The sequence below is a fragment of the Phoenix dactylifera genome, chromosome 16 (assembly GCF_051530095.1).
Source record: "Phoenix dactylifera cultivar Ajwa chromosome 16, Ajwa_hap1_PhDact_Kaust_v1.1, whole genome shotgun sequence".
Classification (NCBI taxonomy): Eukaryota; Viridiplantae; Streptophyta; class Magnoliopsida; order Arecales; family Arecaceae; genus Phoenix; species Phoenix dactylifera.
The window spans coordinates 12202719-12221940 of NC_143205.1; the positions used below are offsets into that span (position 1 = coordinate 12202719).

A 19222-nucleotide genomic window follows, 5' to 3' on the forward strand; every position below is an offset into this window, starting at 1 on the left:
AAATCAGAGTACTATAAAAAAAAAAAAACAAAAAAATATTTGAGTACCATTATCTTTGTGCTTAATGTTTCATTATCTTACAACCTTTTTGATGTTGTCAAAAAGGGGGAGAAATATCTGAGTATATGCTCATAATGCTTTATGTGTTGATTATGTTAAGATTAAATCTAAAGCATTATCATGAAGTATATTTTAAAGATATATAATTTCTACTTCATGCAACTTAGCTATGCATTACTTCTAGAACACAATATATTGCATATACTCCAAGTTTTGTCATCATCAAAAAGGGGGAGACTGATAACCCAAAGATTGATTTAAAGATTGATTTTGATGATCACAAAACCTTGAAGTATAAATACTAATGTTTGTGTTGCAAGGAGAAAGAATTTATTTTGCAAGGAACATAGCAAGATTGGAAGAATACAAGAAGGCCTCCAAAGCTCTCAAGAAAAGTTGGAAGAAAGCTACAATTTATTGGCCCAAGTTTCAAGTTTAAAGAATTCAAGTTGGAGGAGCAAATGTAAAGAAAAATTCAAAAGAATAGTCCTCGAGTCGACTCCGGGAAGTTTAGAGTCGACTCTGGCACTCTAGAGTTTCAAGAAACAGTGCTCGAGTCGACTCCGATACTCTACGAGTCGACTCCGACTGAGAACAAATAAAAAGACAGAAAGTTGATTTTCAGCGCTACAGTGATCTCGAGTCGACTCCAACTTCAGTGCTACAGTGCGGAGTCGACTCCCAGCTACAGTGCCGGCAGACTACTATTCACGAGTCGACTCCTATTTCAGCCGAGTCGACTCCTGCTTCAGCCGAGTCGACTCCTGCTTCAGCCGAGTCGACTCTAGCACGCTGGGAGGCATAACGGCTAGTTTTTTCTTAATTCCAACGGCTCTATTTTTGTCTCTAACGGCTAGATTTTTGTTTCCACTCCCTCTAAAGCTATAAAATCAAGAGGAGAGCTAGGGAAGAGGGTATGGAAGTGGGAGAGAACATTTAGGGAAGAGATTTCAAAGAGATTACAAGGAAAATCTTCCAAAAGCACAAAAGGGCCATTCAAAGCAAAATAGAGAGAAGAAGAACATCCAAGTGAATCCCAAAGCTTCCTCTCCATCCGTGTGCTGCCTCGGTGATCCTCTACTTCGTGCAAAATCAGAAGAGGGTCAAGTAAAGAAGAAGCTGAGTTCCTCCATCTACAAATTTGTTTGAGGGCTTCTTCCCTTTACTTTACTCGTTTATATTTGCTATATTCGCTTATTTGAGAAGCTTGTACTTGAGTTAAACTCTTGTTCTAATATCTTGTAACTTGATTCAATCAAGGGATTGAATCAAGGGGTTAAGGTTTGTTGGTGAGCCAAAGGAAAAAACCAACGTTGTAAGGTTGTGGTTGGTGAGCCTTTGGAGAAAACCAACCGGGTTGATTGTGAACCCGGAAAACAATCATTGTAAGGTTGTGGTTGGTGAGCCTTTGGGAAAACCAACTGGGTTGGATTGTGAGCCCGTGAAAACAATCGGTAGGTTCTAGTCGGTGAGCCTGTGAAAACCGACAGAGTTCGTTGTGATCTCGCAAAACAACAAGTTGGGTTGTGAGCTTGTAAAACAACCGACTGTAATCTAAGGGATTATAGTGAAATTCCCAAGAGGTCTTGGGGAGTGGATGTAGGTGCTGGGGTGCACCGAACCACTATACATCTTTGTGTTTGTGATGCCTTATCTCTTGTATTTCATGCCTTCCATTCATGCTTGATTGTGTAATATCTCTAGCTTTGTTTTCTATAGAGTTATAAGTGATTTGCTTGGCTTCCACTCTATTCTTACCATACACATAGATTAAAATTGATCATACAACTATAAGTTGTTTTTAGATCAATTGCACCCTAAAGCCATAGTATAATTGCTCTAGCTTAATCTTCCACTGCTTTACTTGTAATTGCCTAGAGCTTAAGTAAATAACATCTTATTATTCCGCTGCATTCTATTCAAAGTAAAAATTAGGGAACATAATTTTTAGAAAATCCAATTCACCCCCCCTCTTGGGTTGTCACCTTGGGCAACAGGTGTAATAACTCGGTTCTTTTGGGCTCGTGGGCCAGCCTGGAGTGGCCAGGCCTAGCCCGACCTTGTCTAGCCTAGCTTGTGGGCTTGTGGGCTTGTGGGCCTGCCCGAATAAGCTAGGCCTATCGACCCGTGCTCGGCATGTGGGAGAGTTGGGAGTCTTCTTCCTTCCCAATTCTGGCAGAAAAGAAGACTTCTCGAGGGCAGTCCAAGTTCGAATCGAACACAAGGATCTTGCATATTTAACTCGCTTCCTCCTCCTTTGATTTTCTCTACCCAAATCACCGAGAACCATCACGATTCAAGCTCCTTTTCTCGGAGTCTCCTCCTTGATTCCTCGCCGAAGACCTCACCAGATATTTGCCGGATCGAGGTAAGACCCAAGCCACTCCTCCTTTCTTCTTCTTTCAGTTATCTAGCTGTGTTTTTCTTTGAATTAAGCTGGCAAGTCGTTGGGATCCATTCGAAATTGGGGTGCCTTGTTTCAGCGTCTCTTCCTTCCGTGATTAGGCCGAGATTGATCATCCCTTGCTCTTCCCTTTCTTCCTCTTTTCTTCTTCCTTGGTTTGCCGACCACCAGTGGCAGTGGCTGGTTTCTTAGGGTCATCACCGTTGCCATCGCCAGAGGCTGTTGTAGGTCATTGTCCATCAGCTCTTCCATGGCTCGATTTGAGAAGAAGAGGGAGAGGGAGAGTCTCCCCTGTTTTGAGAAGAGGAAGAAAGCTCTCTCTTCTCTCTCTACTTTTCTCTCTCCTATATCTCTCTTATTTCTCTCTCTACCTAGATTGTCTCTCTCTAGGGGCAGTGACTTTTGGTCGGCTCTCGTGAAGGGCCCTAGGCCATGGTCGTCGAGCGACATGTCAGCCCCACACCACGACACTTACTGAGCACATTTGAATTTCATCATCATTTATCTTTATTAAGTTATTTATATTGAAACCTAACTCTTGAGTTGACTGGCTTGATTGGCCAGAGTGGACCAATCCGAATCGTCAAATGCTGCTACCTAGTCAACCCTATCAGTCCTGCACCCGACTGTTGTCAGCTACTATTTGGACCCATAATTGATAACCCCTGATCTATTTTTTTGATTTGATATATGTTTCTTAATCAGATGAATTGAATTATGTTATGCTGGCCGATTCGAACAATTGGGCATTATTCTCAAGTTAGCCTCGTATATTTTTCTATAAGAATCTATTTTCACAATTAACTCTAGTTTTGTATGGGGCTACAGTCATCTGGGCAAGAAAAAGCCCAATGAGATTTTATGCTCTAGTTTCTTTATTTTTTGTTTCTTTCTTTTGGTATTTTCTCTCTCTTGCTTGATCCAAGAAAATTGGTTAAAGGGACTCAAAGGGCAGTCCTAAATTACTACGTGATGGTTGACCCTTTAGTGAGCTAGTAGAGAGTTCTGAGTTGTCGGATACCTTGGATAATTTTGATGTTAATTTGATTTTGTAAGAGAACAATCTTTTGGACATGAAGATATTAAGCAGGGTTCTGCGCACACCGGTTCATAGATCACAGTGCGGGTAGGTAATTAGTTTGTCTAGGTTGTCAGCAAAGAAATAAGAATCCTTGTACACTGACCTACATGATATAGAGATTTTTGTACCTATATATGTATGATATGCTAATAATCCAGATAAAAAGAAGCAAGAATAGTTTTATGATGGTTTTGGTATTAAATTATATTATGATCATGTATGCTTGTGATTGATGGTGTGATGGACATATATATGAGCATAACTTATACTTGCATAATTGGACTAATGGATGTGGTGCTCTGGACTAACCATATTAATCTAAAGCCAGAAATAAAAGAGAATCTATATGTGAATGTGAACTTGATTAAATGAACAAGAACTTTAGACTTATCTCGTAATTATTGATTGCCATATCACATGCCGGAAATGAGATACTATTGATTGCCTCATCATAGGCCGAAAATATGGTACTATTGATTGCTCTATCACACGCCGGAAATATGATACTATCGATTGTCCCGTGATAGGCTAGAAATGTCATACTATCGATTGCCCAATCATAGGCTGAAAATGTGATACTATCGATGTTAGATATATGCCCTAGAAGCCAATAAGGCTGACACATTATTAATTCTGGGACATAATTTTGTACTTGACTATTTATTATTGAATAAATAAAAGGCATCTTTTTTATTTATATTGTTTATGTGTCTATGAATCGTCCAAGGAATTAATAAGATGATGATGCATATTCTCAAGAGTTGAGAATTTGAGCTATGTATCATTGGTGATTAATTTCTAAATACTCCTGATCGATGGATCATCACGAGGACGGTGATCGATCCGATAAGATCAGTGCACACATTACTTTCATTACGGATGGACGAGACTCGAGTCCACAATGTAGGGACACTGAAGTGATAGTGCAGGTGCTTGTTAGAGAACAAGGATACTGAGCGTGACCAAGACAAGAAGTCACTTGGATGTCTATCCACTCGTCAGTGACTTGCTTGATGTTGCAGTAGTGTGACTGGTCCTTTGACCTGCGATGTTTCGGCTGCTCACAGTGAGGTTATTGTAGTTTGACTGCACACATACATGGTCTCTAGCCATATGGGTCTATGCAGTGTAGATTGGCTGCAGTAGGTTCACTGTAGAAGTAGGGTATGCACCTATATGGAATCTATCGATCTTGGTAGATAAGGAGAGATCCTATGTGATTCATAAGACTGAGTTCGTAAGACCTCAGCCGGGGCAGATTGTACAGTGGAGAAAGAGTTTTCCACTCTCGAGCTTAAGTCAAATAAATCTTGACATATGACAGGCGATGGGGTTTGACGAGTTGTCCATGACCTCCGCCTTGTAGGGATCCACGATAGAAGGACTGTATCACACGATAACTACACCTAGAGGTTCATTATTCCATTCTGCTGAGTAGCCACTACATGCTGCTAGGTGTCACTGGTGGATGGTGAGACTCACAGGGAATATCTCGATGATCAATAAACCCTAATGAGTTGAGTTGGAATCGTTCCAACCCATTGAAAGGAGTTTTCAATGATATTGTGATAGAGATCGCAATATATCTCACTACCAGTCAGAATAGAACCTATGGGGTCACACACACTAGAAGTATTGACCGATCCGATGGTTGAAATGTGATTATGAATCACGAGTAATCAATTTGATTGATGATCAGTTGAAGAAGGAACAATGGAAATTAATTAATTGGACTTAAACATGAATCCTACTTGGAGTAGGATTTCGGAAGTCCTAATTGGATTAGGACTGAAAATCCTACTTGGAGTAGGACTGGGAGTCCTACTTAGAATAGGATTCCAACAATCCTAATTAGATTAGGATTTTGAATTCAATTTGGATTCCTACTTAGAATAGGATTCCTAGAAGTCCTAATTGGATTAGGACTTTGGATTCAAATTAGAGTCCTAATTGGATTAGGATTAAAATTAAATAAGTCCTAATTGGATTAGAATTTCTTAAGTCCCAATTAATTATTAATCTAATGACTCCTAATTAGATTAGGATTGAAGGGTTCAATTGAGTCATAATTCATTGAGTTCTAATTGGATTAGGACATTGCATGGATCAAACCCAAAATTGGTTCACTCTTGGACTAAGCCTAATTAGATTAGGGCTTAGCCACATTAGGACATCCCAATCCTTACTTAATGAGGATTAGGTTAACCATGAAGGAGGGGCATACGCCCCTCCTCCTTTTCCTTACTTGGTGCTGCAAACAAGAGGGGTCGGCGCTCCTCTTGGAAGGTTATCAAGGAGCTCCTAAAAGTTAGAAGCTCCACTTGCTTATAAAGGGCTATGGGAGGCACCTAGGGCATGGATTAGAAGCCCTCTTCCCTTTGTGCCGTGGCCTCCCTCTCCCCTTTTAGTTGGTTCAGCCGCAAGCAAGAAGAGGAGAAGAAAGAAGCTTGGCGGCCTCCTCCCTCCTCCTTCGCTTCATCCAACGCAAGGGAAAGAAAAGGGTTTCAAAGGTGCTTTGATTCTTCTTCAATCTTCATCCTTCTTCTCCCTCCTTCCAAGCACAATCAAGGGTTGATCAAAAGGAAGGAGATCAGCCACCTAAAGTAGTCTCTGCAAGGGAGCTAGCAACCCGGGGAGACAAGGAAGCTTTGATTGGATCTCTGCTTCGTGTGGATACCCGTAGAGGCCGGACATTTGAACGGCTTCAAGCGAACCTTCATCCTAAACCACGAACTTCAGTTTGCGGTGATCATCTACCCGCACAAGGTGAAGATCTGATCTTCATAATGTTTTAAAAATTTTTAATTCTTATCTAACTACGAACGGTTTTTGAACAACGTTCATGCGATGAACGGTTGATCCCGCGCATGCCTCTTCCGCTGCATCTGAATTTTTCTTAAATTTTCTGCGGCATGGGCGGGTTCTAAAAATCGATTGTCCCATCACAAGTTGAAAATGTGATACTATCGATTGCCCTGTTATAGGTTGAAAATGTGATATTATTAATTGCCCCATCACAGGCTGGAAATGTGATACTATTGATTGCTCTGTCATGGACTGAAAACGTGACCGAAATTTGGCCCAAAGTTGAAAAGATAATTAATCTGGATCGAGTTTAAAAGGAATGGAATGAAAAGCATTAAAAATATTATTGAAGATTTATGAGATATCGTATGATATATCATTCTTAAGTAGCTGGATTTCTATTGATATTTGATGTATATATTTATATTGATTATTCGAGCATTATTGACAGTCAGTTTGTGATTTTATAATGTGTGCAACGAGTTCTTATGATTTTCAACTTATATTATTATTGTGTTGGTGTGGATGTGTGGGGATTTTTGCTGGGTTGTAAAGCTCACAACTCTTTCCTTTTTCTCTTTTCAGAGTTGCAGGTTGGATAGTACATGGCTATGGTTGAGATCATAGATAGAAGGGATGATTAGTTAGTGCATCTTAATACTGATTAGATGATCAAATTTTATAATTAGAACAACTTTGTTATTTGGTATGAATAGAGATCATTGTTGATTGTGGATATTGAGATTTCATTAAAATTTCAGGCCTAGCATATTCACTAAGGCTATGCCCTAGAGAGCATGCAGTCGTGTTGCATGCCCGAACCCGGGTGTTGGGTTCAGGGCGTGACAAGAGTGAGGTTGGCATTGGCAGAGATGAGGATGGAGGGAAAGAAGGTAGGGAGGGAGTGGCGGCCAAGGTGGAGACAATGGCGAGAGGTTACGGACAATGATCTCTCCCTCCCTCCCTTCTCCCCTCCCCTCCCCTCCCCCCACTCTCACTACACCCAACGTCTATCGTTTCCCCTCTCCTCCTCCACCCTTCCTCCTCCCTTGCCCCCACTCCCCTCGTCATCATCAAAACAATTGCAATGGAACCCTGCAACTCATCCACCTACAGCTCCAGTTGCTTGCTACAAATGGAGGTTGAGTTATAGGGCTCCAAACCCTCTAAATGAAGTTGGGCGTCAACCTTTCCTACGTGTGCATTCTTGCAAGCCGCAAACAAACCTAGGAACCTTGAAAAATTCTACGCCTGGCATACCAACTCAGCCGTACATCGGGCCAATTATTTTCCTCCATGTGTCCCTCCCTCCCTCCCACCAACATAGAAGAGGAGAACAAGGAATTAAAACCAAAAGAAAACGCAAGCTTAAAAAAAAACGGCAGCCTCTAATCTTCACTCCCATCCGTGGCCGTTGCCCTTTCCCTCCTCCTACTCTCTCCTCCTCCCATACGTACATACATGCATGCATGCATAATTGAACATGCATATTGTTGGTTTTGACAGAGAGATTAGAAGCAAATCAACATGATAGGTGGAAATCCAGGTTCCTCTTCTGTCACAGGGGACGTTGCAAATAACATCTAACCCCCAAGTTATTCCATATGGCTGAGGAAAACATTGCCATGAGTGAACCAACATGCAAATAAAATAGTAGGGTAAATTTCTAGGTTGTCTTAATAATTGTTATAGCTAGCCTTACAGGTTCCTAGGAGGGGGTGAGGGATTCACTGTAGCCTAACAAACAAACTAGTTGCTGTGACAGTGAGTGATGTGAAGGAACAGAAATAGTGCGTTTCGTAGGCTTATCAGTATTGTCTAATTGTTGGTGGGTTTGGTGGAGGTCTCCAAGACATAGTTGGTCGATAGAAATTGGAAACTAAGCATGGGTATCTATTTCGCATCCACTTTATTCACACCTTTGTTGACTCTTATAGACATGCGAATGCTGATTTAAATCCTTGGATATTTATCTGATAATCTATGTCCAAGAAGGCCTAGATATCATCTCTTTTAGTCCTGTCCCTCAGTAATAATAAAAGAATTATATATATTACAACATTAGTATTCTTTATTTATTACAAAAATCTTATAATAATTAATTATGTGTTAGATAAAGATAATATATTATTATATATCATATTAATATTATTTTCTTAAACCATTTTCTTAACTAACTTGGAAGTTCAAAGTTTATTGTACGGGGCTAGAACTTATGTATACACACATGCATAGCTCAACAAGTTCTAGTATTTTTCTGCATGCATGGAAGATAAATATCAGCATTACTCATTGGTGGATTTCGCTGCATCACTAAATAATTTTTTGTTACTGATTGATTTGTAGGAACTGAATGCTTCTCAGTTCTCCTTTTTTTTTTTGTTTTGTTTTTGATTGGAAACGGAGGAAGCTAAGTAGCTTCCCCCAATTTATTGATGAAAGGAGGAACATACGTACAAAGAGATATATTAAGTAAGATTCAAGTTTATATATAGTTACGGACAGAGTGAAAGATTACAGGGTCCTGTACTGACTCAAAGAAGACAGATTGTGCCACAGGGTGCTGCGGCGGCTTTCCACAATTCCCGAACACAAGTATCTCAGCTATTGAACGAGTGCGGTACTGCCTTTTACAGCACGGAGAAGATGGAGTTGTTCTTTCCTAGAAATAGCTGTCGTGCATTCCTTTCTTTCCAAATTTCCCAGCACAAGGTGGCCAAAAGCTGACCCCTAGCTCCTTGAGGCAAGATATGCTTATATATTCATATTCCTCCAGTCAGTCCATATATAGATCATGCAATCTATTAGGCCTACCTCTCAATTTCTATTGAATCTTTAGAGTTCTCCTTGTTTTCTACTCTCTCCACAAACTTGACTCTATATAATTTATTTCAATTCAATAAAACTTTGCATGGCTAGGCCTTCCTTAATCGAATAATCTCATAAATATCGAATTTTGCAGGAATATCCTTTCCAAATTTATGTTTGTATGTATATCCTCGTAAAACACGTGATTTATTGTTCTACCTTTTTTATCCATATTTTTTGCATATGTACCCATGCATCTAACACCGTTAAAAAATTAACGATTTCAAATTAAAATGACCAAAATATCCTTAATCAATAGATGTGTAAAAAGAAACATTTATAAGACGATCGCGATGAAAGAAAAAAAGTAATTTCAAAATTTAATTTTATTTTTAGTTAAAATAAATATAGTTTTTATTAATGGTGTTAGAAGAACCGTTATATTAGGGGCAAATGTACAAAAACAGTATTTTATAAGAGTACAGAAATAAATATAAATTTGAAGAGAGTGTTTACGTAGGTTTGAATTTTTAGAAGGTTGTTTATATATTAAAAAAATCCAATGATGATGGCAAAAAAATCATATGCAATATGCAAACGTACCATATGTTTTACTGCCATTATTACTGTTAGGGGAAAAACCCTAAGTCATATATCCACAGAGGCGCTCGGCCGAAGAGCGCCGACCGGAAAGCCGCTCGGCCGAAGGATGCCGACCAGGAAGGCGCTCGACTAGAGGGCGTCGACCAGAGCGCGCGCCAAGAGGTGCCCTACCCAAAGCTGCTCGGTTAGAAAGTGCCGACCAAAGACATCGCCAAGGCGCTCTGCTAGAAGGTGCTCGCCTAAAGGGCGCCGACCAGGAGTACTTGAAGCAACCCCGCCACAGGGCGCCCCATTGGGCGACCAGCTCGGCTCGGCACTCTTGCCGAGCCGATGCCTTAACCAAATGTTCAACCTCCGCCTAAAGTCCAAGGGACTGACAACTCCTACGGCTTGCGACCTGCCACTATCTCCAAGCCATCAAGGCATAAGATCTTCGCAGGTATTCGGCACGACCTGCCATTAATGCACGAGACTCTCTCAAGCCTCCGATGCACTCAGTCATTTAATGAACACGGCCCAAGACGATCTCCGGATCACTGAACCATCAGAGCGCATGGCTCTACCTGACCGCCGGTTCATTCGGTAATAAATGCACTTACCATCCACAGACCCCAGGCCCGCTACGGCCGGCGGTTCAACCACTCCAACAGGTCCGATCGACCGTGACAACTCCCTGATTCCGGTCTGATTCGGCCCTGTTCTCCACTATGCCATAAATGGGCCAAATCGTGCCCAATTATCACAGACAGGGACAAATCCCCCGGTTACCTCCCAGGTAACGTAATCCCCTCCTATAAAAGGGAAGCTGGGAGAACCAAGGGAAAAGAAAAACAAACGAAAAACGGAAACAGATCCCCGGGACTGAACCCGCCGGGAAGCATAGACACAATTGAGGACATCATCCTCTTCGTCTTCTTTATCCTATCCAAATATTCTTGCTGTCTTCTCCATATACTCTCTTCCCTGCTCTCTCCACATACTTGCCCCCTCTGACTTAGGCATCGGAGGGCCGGCGCCGGGGAGCCCGGCCACCGGTTTTTCTTGCAGGACTTGCACACCCCCCCGCAGCGGAGGACGCAGCCGGCCGGCGCACCGCCGTCCACCCCCTGTAGCAGCGGAGCTCCTCCTTCCCCGGCTTCGCGGCGGCCCCCGGGTCCAATTTCCAGCAACAGTTGGCGCTAGAGGAAGGGCCCGAGTTCGCTACCATGAAGCTAAGAAGCAAAGGGGCTTCCAACGCCTCTCGACGTCCTCCACCAAGCCCAGAATGTTCCGTTCGGAACTCACCACCCCCGGTTGAGCCAGCACCTCAAGTTCAACCGGAACAATTTGATGCCCTGGTGCAGCAAGTGCAGGCGTTGGCTACCGCCGTCCAAAGCTTGCAACCCAGGGGCATCCCAGCAACACCGCCTCCCCCAGCTCCAGTTCAACCGGAGCCCCCTACAAGCGGGCTTCCTCTTCGAGGTCAGGACCCTCAAGTCCAGGCCTCCCTCTGGAGAGAGCACCCAGTCAGAGATCACGGAGGCTGGCCACAGCCTTCAGAAGCTGAGTCGGTTCCAGGGCAACCTGCACCCGGAGGAACCGCTGTAGCGATCCTCCAGAGTGATGGACTCGACAAGAAGGTCGAAAAGCTGGAGCGCCAAATCCAGGCACTCCACGGGAGAAAATCGGGATGTAACGGCGACTTCGAGTTCAATACGAAGTCGCCCTTCTCCCAGGAGATTGAAGATGAACCGGTTCCCCTCCGGTTCAAGATGCCCCAAGTGGAGCCTTACAACGGCAAGGCAGATCCCTTTGACCACCTAGAGAGTTACCGGGTCTTAATGGCCCTACAAGGAGCCTCGGAAGCCATGATGTGCAAGGCTTTCCCGGCGACACTCCGAGGACCATCCCGGCTTTGGTTCACCGGGCTGAAGCCAAGTACTGTCTCCTCCTTTGAGCAGCTCGGCAGACAGTTTGCCGGCAACTTCGCCGCTAGCCAGCCTCAGCGGCGGACATCCGACTCCCTCCTCGACATCAAACAAAAGGAGGGAGAGTCCTTAAGGGAATATCTGGACCGGTTCACCGCCGCAACATGGGAAGTCCGGGGCTTGACCAGTCAATCGCCATGTCGGCGCTGAAGACTGGAGCCCGGTCCTACAGATTCCTCTTCTCGATTGAGAAGAATTTCCCAGCGGACCTTACAGAAATGTTCGCTCGGTCCCGGAAGTACGCCAAGGCTGAGGAAGCCGTGGCCGTCAGGCGGGGCGGGACCGAGCAGAATCCCAAGAAGAGGCGCCGCGAGGAACGCGGCCGACCCAGAAGCTCGTCTCCACGACGAGCTAAGAATCCGCCCCGCCCGAAGAGTCCACCCCGGTTGAGAGGACCGCCGCAGCAGAGGTCACTCCGCCCGAGGTTCCCACTGCAGGCCCGTGCACCTGAAGGGAGGTATGAAAAGTATACTCCCCTTAATGCTCCTCGGGCTGAAATCCTCATGGAGATTGAGAATCGGGATTGCATCCGGCTCCCCCCTCCAAAGTCAGACACCAGAATCCGGCGTGATCTCCGGAAGTATTGCCGTTTTCACCGGAATCACGGCCATGATACCGAGGATTGTTATCAGCTCCGAAATGAGATCGAAGCACTCATTCGCCGAGGGGTGCTCGATCGGTTTGTGCAAGGCCGGCGCGAAGGGAAGAAGCCAGCCGAAGGAGCAGCACAGCCTGAAGGTTCCAATGCCAACAGGCCCATCGCCGGCGTCATCAACACTATCCGAGGAGGGACCTCGGCTGGAGAAGCCTCAGGGGAAGGAGCCTCCTCGAAGCGCCCGCGCACATCTGAAGCTATCTCCTTCTCAGATGACGATCTAGAAGGAGTCGAAACTCCCCATGATGATGCCATGGTCATCTCCATGATCATAAATAAATTTGATGTAAAACGCATCCTGGTTGATAATGGAAGCTCGGCGAATGTTTTGTATTTTGATGCTTATTGTAAAATGGGGATGACAAAAGAACAGCTACGGAGGATGAATGCTCCGCTAGTTGGATTCACTGGGGATTCAGTCCCAGTAGAGGGCGAGATCGACCTTCTGGTCACAGCCGGGCTCGCCCCTCGTGAAAGTACCATGGGTATGAGCTTCCTTGTGATACGCCTGCCCTCGGTTTACAACGCCATCCTTGGAAGGCCAGGACTCAACGCCCTCCGAGCAGCGGTCTCAACTCACCACCTGCTGATGCGATTCCCCACCAGCCAGGGAGTCGGTGAGGTCCGAGGGGACCAAATGGTGGCAAGGCGATGCTACCTAGCGACCCACGAGGCAAGACGACCAGCCGAGGTGCCCGCCCCAACGACTGACCAGCCCTCAACTGAAGCTATGGAGGCACGGGTCAACCCCCAGAAAGAGCGGGTAGAGCCTGGTGAGTTGTTAATTCAAGTTCCCTTGCGAGAGAACTTTCCCGAGCTAACCGTGCAGATCGGCTCTGGCCTTGGCGAAAACGGGAGGAGTCGCCTCGTCAACTTCCTACGGGACAATATGGATGTCTTCGCCTGGTCGCCTATAGACATGCCGGGAATAAACCCGGAGGTCATGGTCCACCGGCTTCAGATAAAGCCGACCTGCAAGCCCGTGCGACAAAAGAAACGAGGCGCCGCCCCTGAACGACAACGAGCAGCAGCCGAGGAGGTCGGTAAGCTCCTTGAAGCCGGCTTCATCCGGGAGATATCCTACCCGGAATGGCTCGCCAATGTGGTCCTCGTCAAAAAAGCTAGCGGAAAGTGGCGTATGTGCGTGGACTACACCGACCTGAATAAAGCCTGCCCGAAGGACAGCTTTCCACTTCCCAGCATAGACCAGCTCGTGGACTCCACCTCGGGTCACGAGCTGCTGGCATTCATGGACGCCTTTTCCGGATATAACCAGATCCGCATGGCGCCAGAAGACGAGGAAAAGACAGCCTTCATCACCGACGGGGGAACCTACTGCTACAAAGTGATGCCATTCGGTCTAAAAAATGCCGGGGCGACTTATCAAATGCTGGTCAGCCGGATCTTCAAAGACCAAATAGGCCGAAACATGAAGGTCTACGTGGATGACATGCTGGTGAAAAGCAAGGCGGCGCAAGACCACATAGCCGACCTCAATGAAGCATTCTCCACACTCCGAAAGTACCAGATGAAGCTCAACCCAGCTAAATGTGCATTCGGGGTCACCTCCGGCAAATTCCTCGGCTTCATCATTACACAACGAGGAATCGAAGCCAATCCAGAGAAGATCCGAGCCCTCCAAAGGATGACGCCTCCCAGGACGGTCAAGGAGGTACAGCGGCTCACGGGCCGAGTGGCAGCCCTCGGGAGGTTTATCTCCCGCTCGGCCGAGCGCTGCCTTCCATTCTTTGCAGCCCTCAAGAAGCCGAAGAACTTTTTGTGGTCGGACGAGTGCCAGCAATCTTTTGAAGAGCTCAAGCACCTGCTGGCTTCCCCTCCCCTACTCACGAAGCCTCAACAGGGTGAGCTCCTCTACTTGTATTTAGCTGTCTCCCCTGTAGCAGTAAGCTCGGTCCTGGTCCGAGAGGAGGGGAAACTTCAGAAACCGGTGTATTACACCAGCTGGGTCTTAAGGGATGCTGAGACCCGATACTCCAAGCTTGAGAAGACCGCCTATGCTTTGGTCATCTCAGCTCGGAGGCTCCGACCCTACTTCCAAGCTCACACAGTGGCCGTGCTGACTGACCAGCCGATCAAGCAGATCCTGCAAAGATCGGATCGTGCGGGTCGGATCACTAAATGGGCCATTGAGCTCGGAGAATTCGACATTGAGTACCGGCCCAGACAGGCGATCAAAGCACAAGCACTCGCAGACTTTATGGCCGAGTGCACTATACCAGATGAGGTCAAGCCTGAACCTGAGCCACCGCTGGAGCAGACCCCGAGTTTTACATGGGCTCTACATGTCAATGGCTCTTCAAACTCAGGGGGTAGTGGAGCAGGATTTATTCTCACCAGCCCGGAGGGGGTGGTCGCCGAGCAGGCCCTGCGCCTCGAGTTTCCTGCTTCCAATAATATGGCGGAGTATGAAGCGCTCGTCGCAGGGCTTAAGCTAGCCAAAGAGCTAGGAGTGAAGGACTTGAAGGCCTTCAGTGATTCTCAGCTCGTCGTCAACCAAATTGTGGGCGACTTCGAAGCTAGAGACCCGACCATGCAGAAGTATCTCCAGAAGGTACGGGATCTCGCCTCGACCTTGGACTCTTTCCACATTCAACATATTGCCAGGTCGGAGAATCTCAGGGCCGACCAGCTATCAAAGCTGGCGTCCTCTCGCATGAGCGAGCTTCCCAAAGAGGCAGTCCTGGAATATCTCCAAAAGTCCAGCACGGACGAGACCGAGCAGACCCTCTAAACCGAGCTCGAGCCAAGCTGGATGGATGGACTCATCAGCTATCTGCAAGACGAAACTCTCCCTGCTGATGTACGAGAGACTCGCCGAATCAAGCGCCTCGCCACCCGATACATACTATACGAGGGAAAGCTCTATCGGAAATCCTTCACCTCTCCCCTTCTCAGATGCCTTCGCCCAACGGAAGCTAATTATGCCCTGCGCGAAGTCCACGAAGGAATTTGTGGAAACCATCTGGGAGGACGAGCCTTGGCCTATAAAATTCTGCGCTAAGGGTATTATTGGCCGACACTCCAGAAGGATGCTATGGATTTCGTCAAGAGATGCGACCGGTGCCAAAGGAACGCCAACGTTCAACGCCGGCCCTCGGCTCTTTTGACTTCTATCAGCTCCCCTTGGCCTTTTGCCCAGTGGGGAATTGACATCCTCGGGCCATTTCCTCTGGCCACCGGGCAAAGGAAGTTCCTGGTCGTCTCCATCGACTACTTCACTAAGTGGGTGGAAGCTGAGCCCCTCGCCCGGATAACCGAGCAGAAGATGCGGGATTTCGTTTGGAAGTCCATCGTTTGCAGATTTGGGCTTCCCCGCATCCTTATCTCTGACAACGGTCGCCAGTTCGACAACATCCATTTCAGAGAGTTCTGCTCCGAGCTTGGCATTGACCACCGCTTCACCTCGGTCGCGCATCCTCAGACGAACGGAGAAACCGAGGTAACAAATCGTACTATTTTGCAGGGTCTCAAAACCAGGCTCGACAAATCCAAAGGACAATGGGTCGAAGACCTATACAATGTCCTGTGGGCTTACCGGACTACGTTCCGCGTCCCCACCGGCGAGACTCCCTTCAACCTGACATATGGGACGGAGGCCGTCATTCCACTAGAGATTGGGCTCCCCTCTCCAAGAGTCGAGCACCACGATGCTAGCTCCAACTCTTCGCAGCTCAGAGGCAACCTCGACTTGATCGAGGAAACAAGGGAGGTCGCCCGAGTGCGTATGGCGAGGTACCAACAAAAGACAGCTCAGTACTACAACGCCAGGGTCAAAGTCAAATCTTTCAGACCAGGGGACCTTGTCCTAAGAAGAGCTGAAACCTCCCGACCAACTGAGCGAGGAAAGCTGGCCCCGAATTGGGAAGGACCATACCGAGTCACGCGCATTCGCCGACCCGGAGCTTATCAATTGGAGTCTCTAGATGGGACTCCCATTCCGCGGAGCTGGAGCTCTGAAAATCTCCGCGTGTACCACCAGTAGAACCCTAAGGGGTCCCTCATTATTCAACCATTAAATTTCATCTTATGAATTTCACTCTATAAATTTCATTTCACGGTAAACTGATGGATTGCGAACTTATTCCGAGCTCACCAATTTTCTTGATTATCTCATGGCATCAGGTTTATTCTTCCCTAACCACGGTTGGGATGCCCTGATACCTCGGGATGATGGAGTACCTGCGTGGACTCCCTGAAGATGTCCATGAGTTTATGGTGCGCTCTCCATGGACGAGCTCGGCTCGTGCTCCATCGATTATTGAGTAGCGGTCCTCTCTGACCGGACGAGCTCGGCTCGTGCTCCATCGACTATTGAGTAGCGGTCCTCTGACCGGACGAGCTCGGCTCGTGCTCCATCGATTATTGAGTAGCGGTCCTCTCTGACCGGACGAGCTCGGCTCGTGCTCCATCGATTATTGAGTAGCGGTCCTCTCTGACCGGACGAGCTTGGCTCGTGCTCCATCGACTATTGAGTAGCGGTCCTCTGACCGGACGAGCTCGGCTCGTGCTCCATCGATTATTGAGTAGCGGTCCTCTCTGACCGGACGAGCTCGGCTCGTGCTCCATCGATTATTGAGTAGCGGTCCTCTCTGACCGGACGAGCTCGGCTCGTGCTCCATCGACTATTGAGTAGCGGTCCTCTGACCGGACGAGCTCGGCTCGTGCTCCATTGACTATTGAGTAGCGGTCCTCTCTGACCGAACGAGCTCGGCTCGTGCTCCATCGATTATTGAGTAGCGGTCCTCTCTGACCGGACGAGCTCGGCTCGTGCTCCATTGACTATTGAGTAGCGGTCCTCTCTGACCGGACGAGCTCGGCTCGTGCTCCTACCCCGACCTCGGCCGAGATGCCCCGATACGTTGGGATGTTGTCTTTATTGGCCAAGCGAGCTCGGCTCATTCTTTACCGGCTTCAGCCAACGAGCTCGGCCCGCTATTCCATTTCTGGATTTCTCTGCCGACGTCCTCGAAGAACGGAGTCCGAGCAGAGAAGTGTCCTCAGTCGCCTCGGCGCAAGGACGCATACGGTACAAGGTACCCATTCTGCTTCTGGATTTCTCTGCCGACGTCCTCGAAGAACGGAGTCCGAGCAGAGAAGTGTCCTCAGTCGCCTCGGCGCAAGGATGCATACGGTACAAGGTACCCATTCTGCTTCTGGATTTCTCTGCCGACGTCCTCGAAGAACGGAGTCCGAGCAGAGAAGTGTCCTCAGTCGCCTCGGCGCATGGACGCATACGGTACAAGGTACCCATTTATTTAATATTTTTTACATTATCTATGCGTTGCTATACCATTGGTCGAAGAACCGAGCAATGGAGCTCGGCAAGCCAAAACTTAAGGCCAGGCCCTGGAGCCCATATCCTCGGAACCTAAAATAGATCCGAGCAGAGAAACTTAAGCTACAATAGACAAGTTTCCACACATGAATATTCATTTCAAAAAGCCCGGAGGCCTAGTACAAGAGCTCGGACCCGGCCTTAACAAAGTATAGAGGCCGCTCCGGCTTACAAAAAGGAAAAAGAAGATAGGAAAAAGGGGAAACTACACCAAGGGCTCAGGCCCGGCGACTTCAGGAACAGCTGGCTCTACTGCGGCCGAGGCCCCCACGGTGGCTTTAGGAGCTGCCTCGGTGACCTCGAGAACGATCTCGCCTTCTTCAGCTTGACCCTCCTGGTCGGTCCCGCCAGAGGTTGGAACCTCTACCTCCGCCTCCGTTTCTGGGTTTTCGACCCCAGCGCCTGGTTGAAGCAGGCTAAGGTCGAAATCTGGGAGAAGTCGCCGCAACTGATTGCGGAAGTCCTTGAAGCCCTGGATGAGACCATTGACGCCTTCCTCTTTCATCAAGTTGCGAAACTCTTCCGATTCACGAAAGAGCTTGACGGCGTCCTGGGCCTGCTCCCGGGCCTCCTTCTCCCGAGCCTCATGGTAGGCGGCCTTCCGCTCCAAAATCTTTATTTCTCTTTCGCGATCCGCGAGCAGAGATTGCACGTCAAGTAGACGGATCTCGAGATCTCGGACCTTTATTCGAGCCTCCCCCACCTCCTGCTCGCGTATAGCGAGCGACGATTCGGCCTCCGTCCGGCGGGCCTCCGCGGCGCGCACTTCGGACCTAGTCAAAGAGTGCGCGCCCTTCTCCTCTTCAAGTTCGGCGACCAGAGTCCGAACCTCGTCTTCGGCCGCCCCTAGCTTCGCTTGAAGCACTTTCTGCTCGGCCTCAGACGCGAGGAACTTTGTTTCGGCCTCCTCGCGCCCCCTTTGATGCCTTCGGGCCCGGTCCCGATAGTCCTGGATGATGTGAATCATCGTCTCGGTCTCGTGGAGGCGCTGCAAGAGAGACATGTAAGAAACAGTTTTAAGCCGAAACACAAATTTGCACAGAGATAAAAGCTGACTTACTCGGATGGAAGAGCAAATAGCGGAGTCCATGAACTCGCCGTAGTTCATGGACCGAATTTTGGCCTGGTCGGCCGGGAGCAGCGCGACCCGAAGAACTTCGCGCGCCACTTGTGCATTATCGAGGGCCGAGTCGCCCTCGAAAACAGCCCATCCATGAGCGTAAGGCACCCGCTCCTGAGGACCCGAAGAATCCGCCAGACCGACCTCAGCTGGCCTGGGTGCGGCCGACCCCGTTGCTTCTTGGCTATTCCCCGGCTCAGAGCTGGGGAATTGGGGTCGAGTAGACGGCTGACCGGACCGCTGCGTGGTAGAGGTGGGGCGTGCGAGCGCCAGATCTGTTGAGGTCCTCCCTCCCTGGTCGGAATTTGGAGCTTCCCGCCGACCAGGGACTTGCGAAATCGGCACCGGACACGGAGGTGCCAT

The 19222-nt window shown here is 47.8% G+C and overlaps 1 protein-coding gene across 1 annotated transcript; it reads right to left on the bottom strand.

Annotated features, from left to right (window-relative positions):
• Positions 1–17944: 17944 nt before the first annotated feature.
• LOC149751120 (uncharacterized) lies at positions 17945–19222 on the bottom strand. The gene is made up of 2 exons (XM_089927671.1): positions 18800–19222; positions 17945–18727 (listed from the first exon to the last, which is right to left on the bottom strand). Exons 1-2 carry the CDS (start codon positions 19220–19222, stop codon positions 17945–17947), a joined length of 1206 nt encoding a protein of 401 aa, XP_089783797.1.

Bases quoted from the DNA above. Each gene is read 5' to 3' on its own strand.
- LOC149751120 (XM_089927671.1), bottom strand. From the start codon at position 19,222: ATGGCACCTCCGTGTCCGGTGCCGATTTCGCAAGTCCCTGGTCGGCGG. The intron at 18,728-18,799 runs GTAAGTCAGCTT...TCTCTCTTGCAG, and splicing joins CTATTTGCTCTTCCATCCGA to CGCCTCCACGAGACCGAGAC.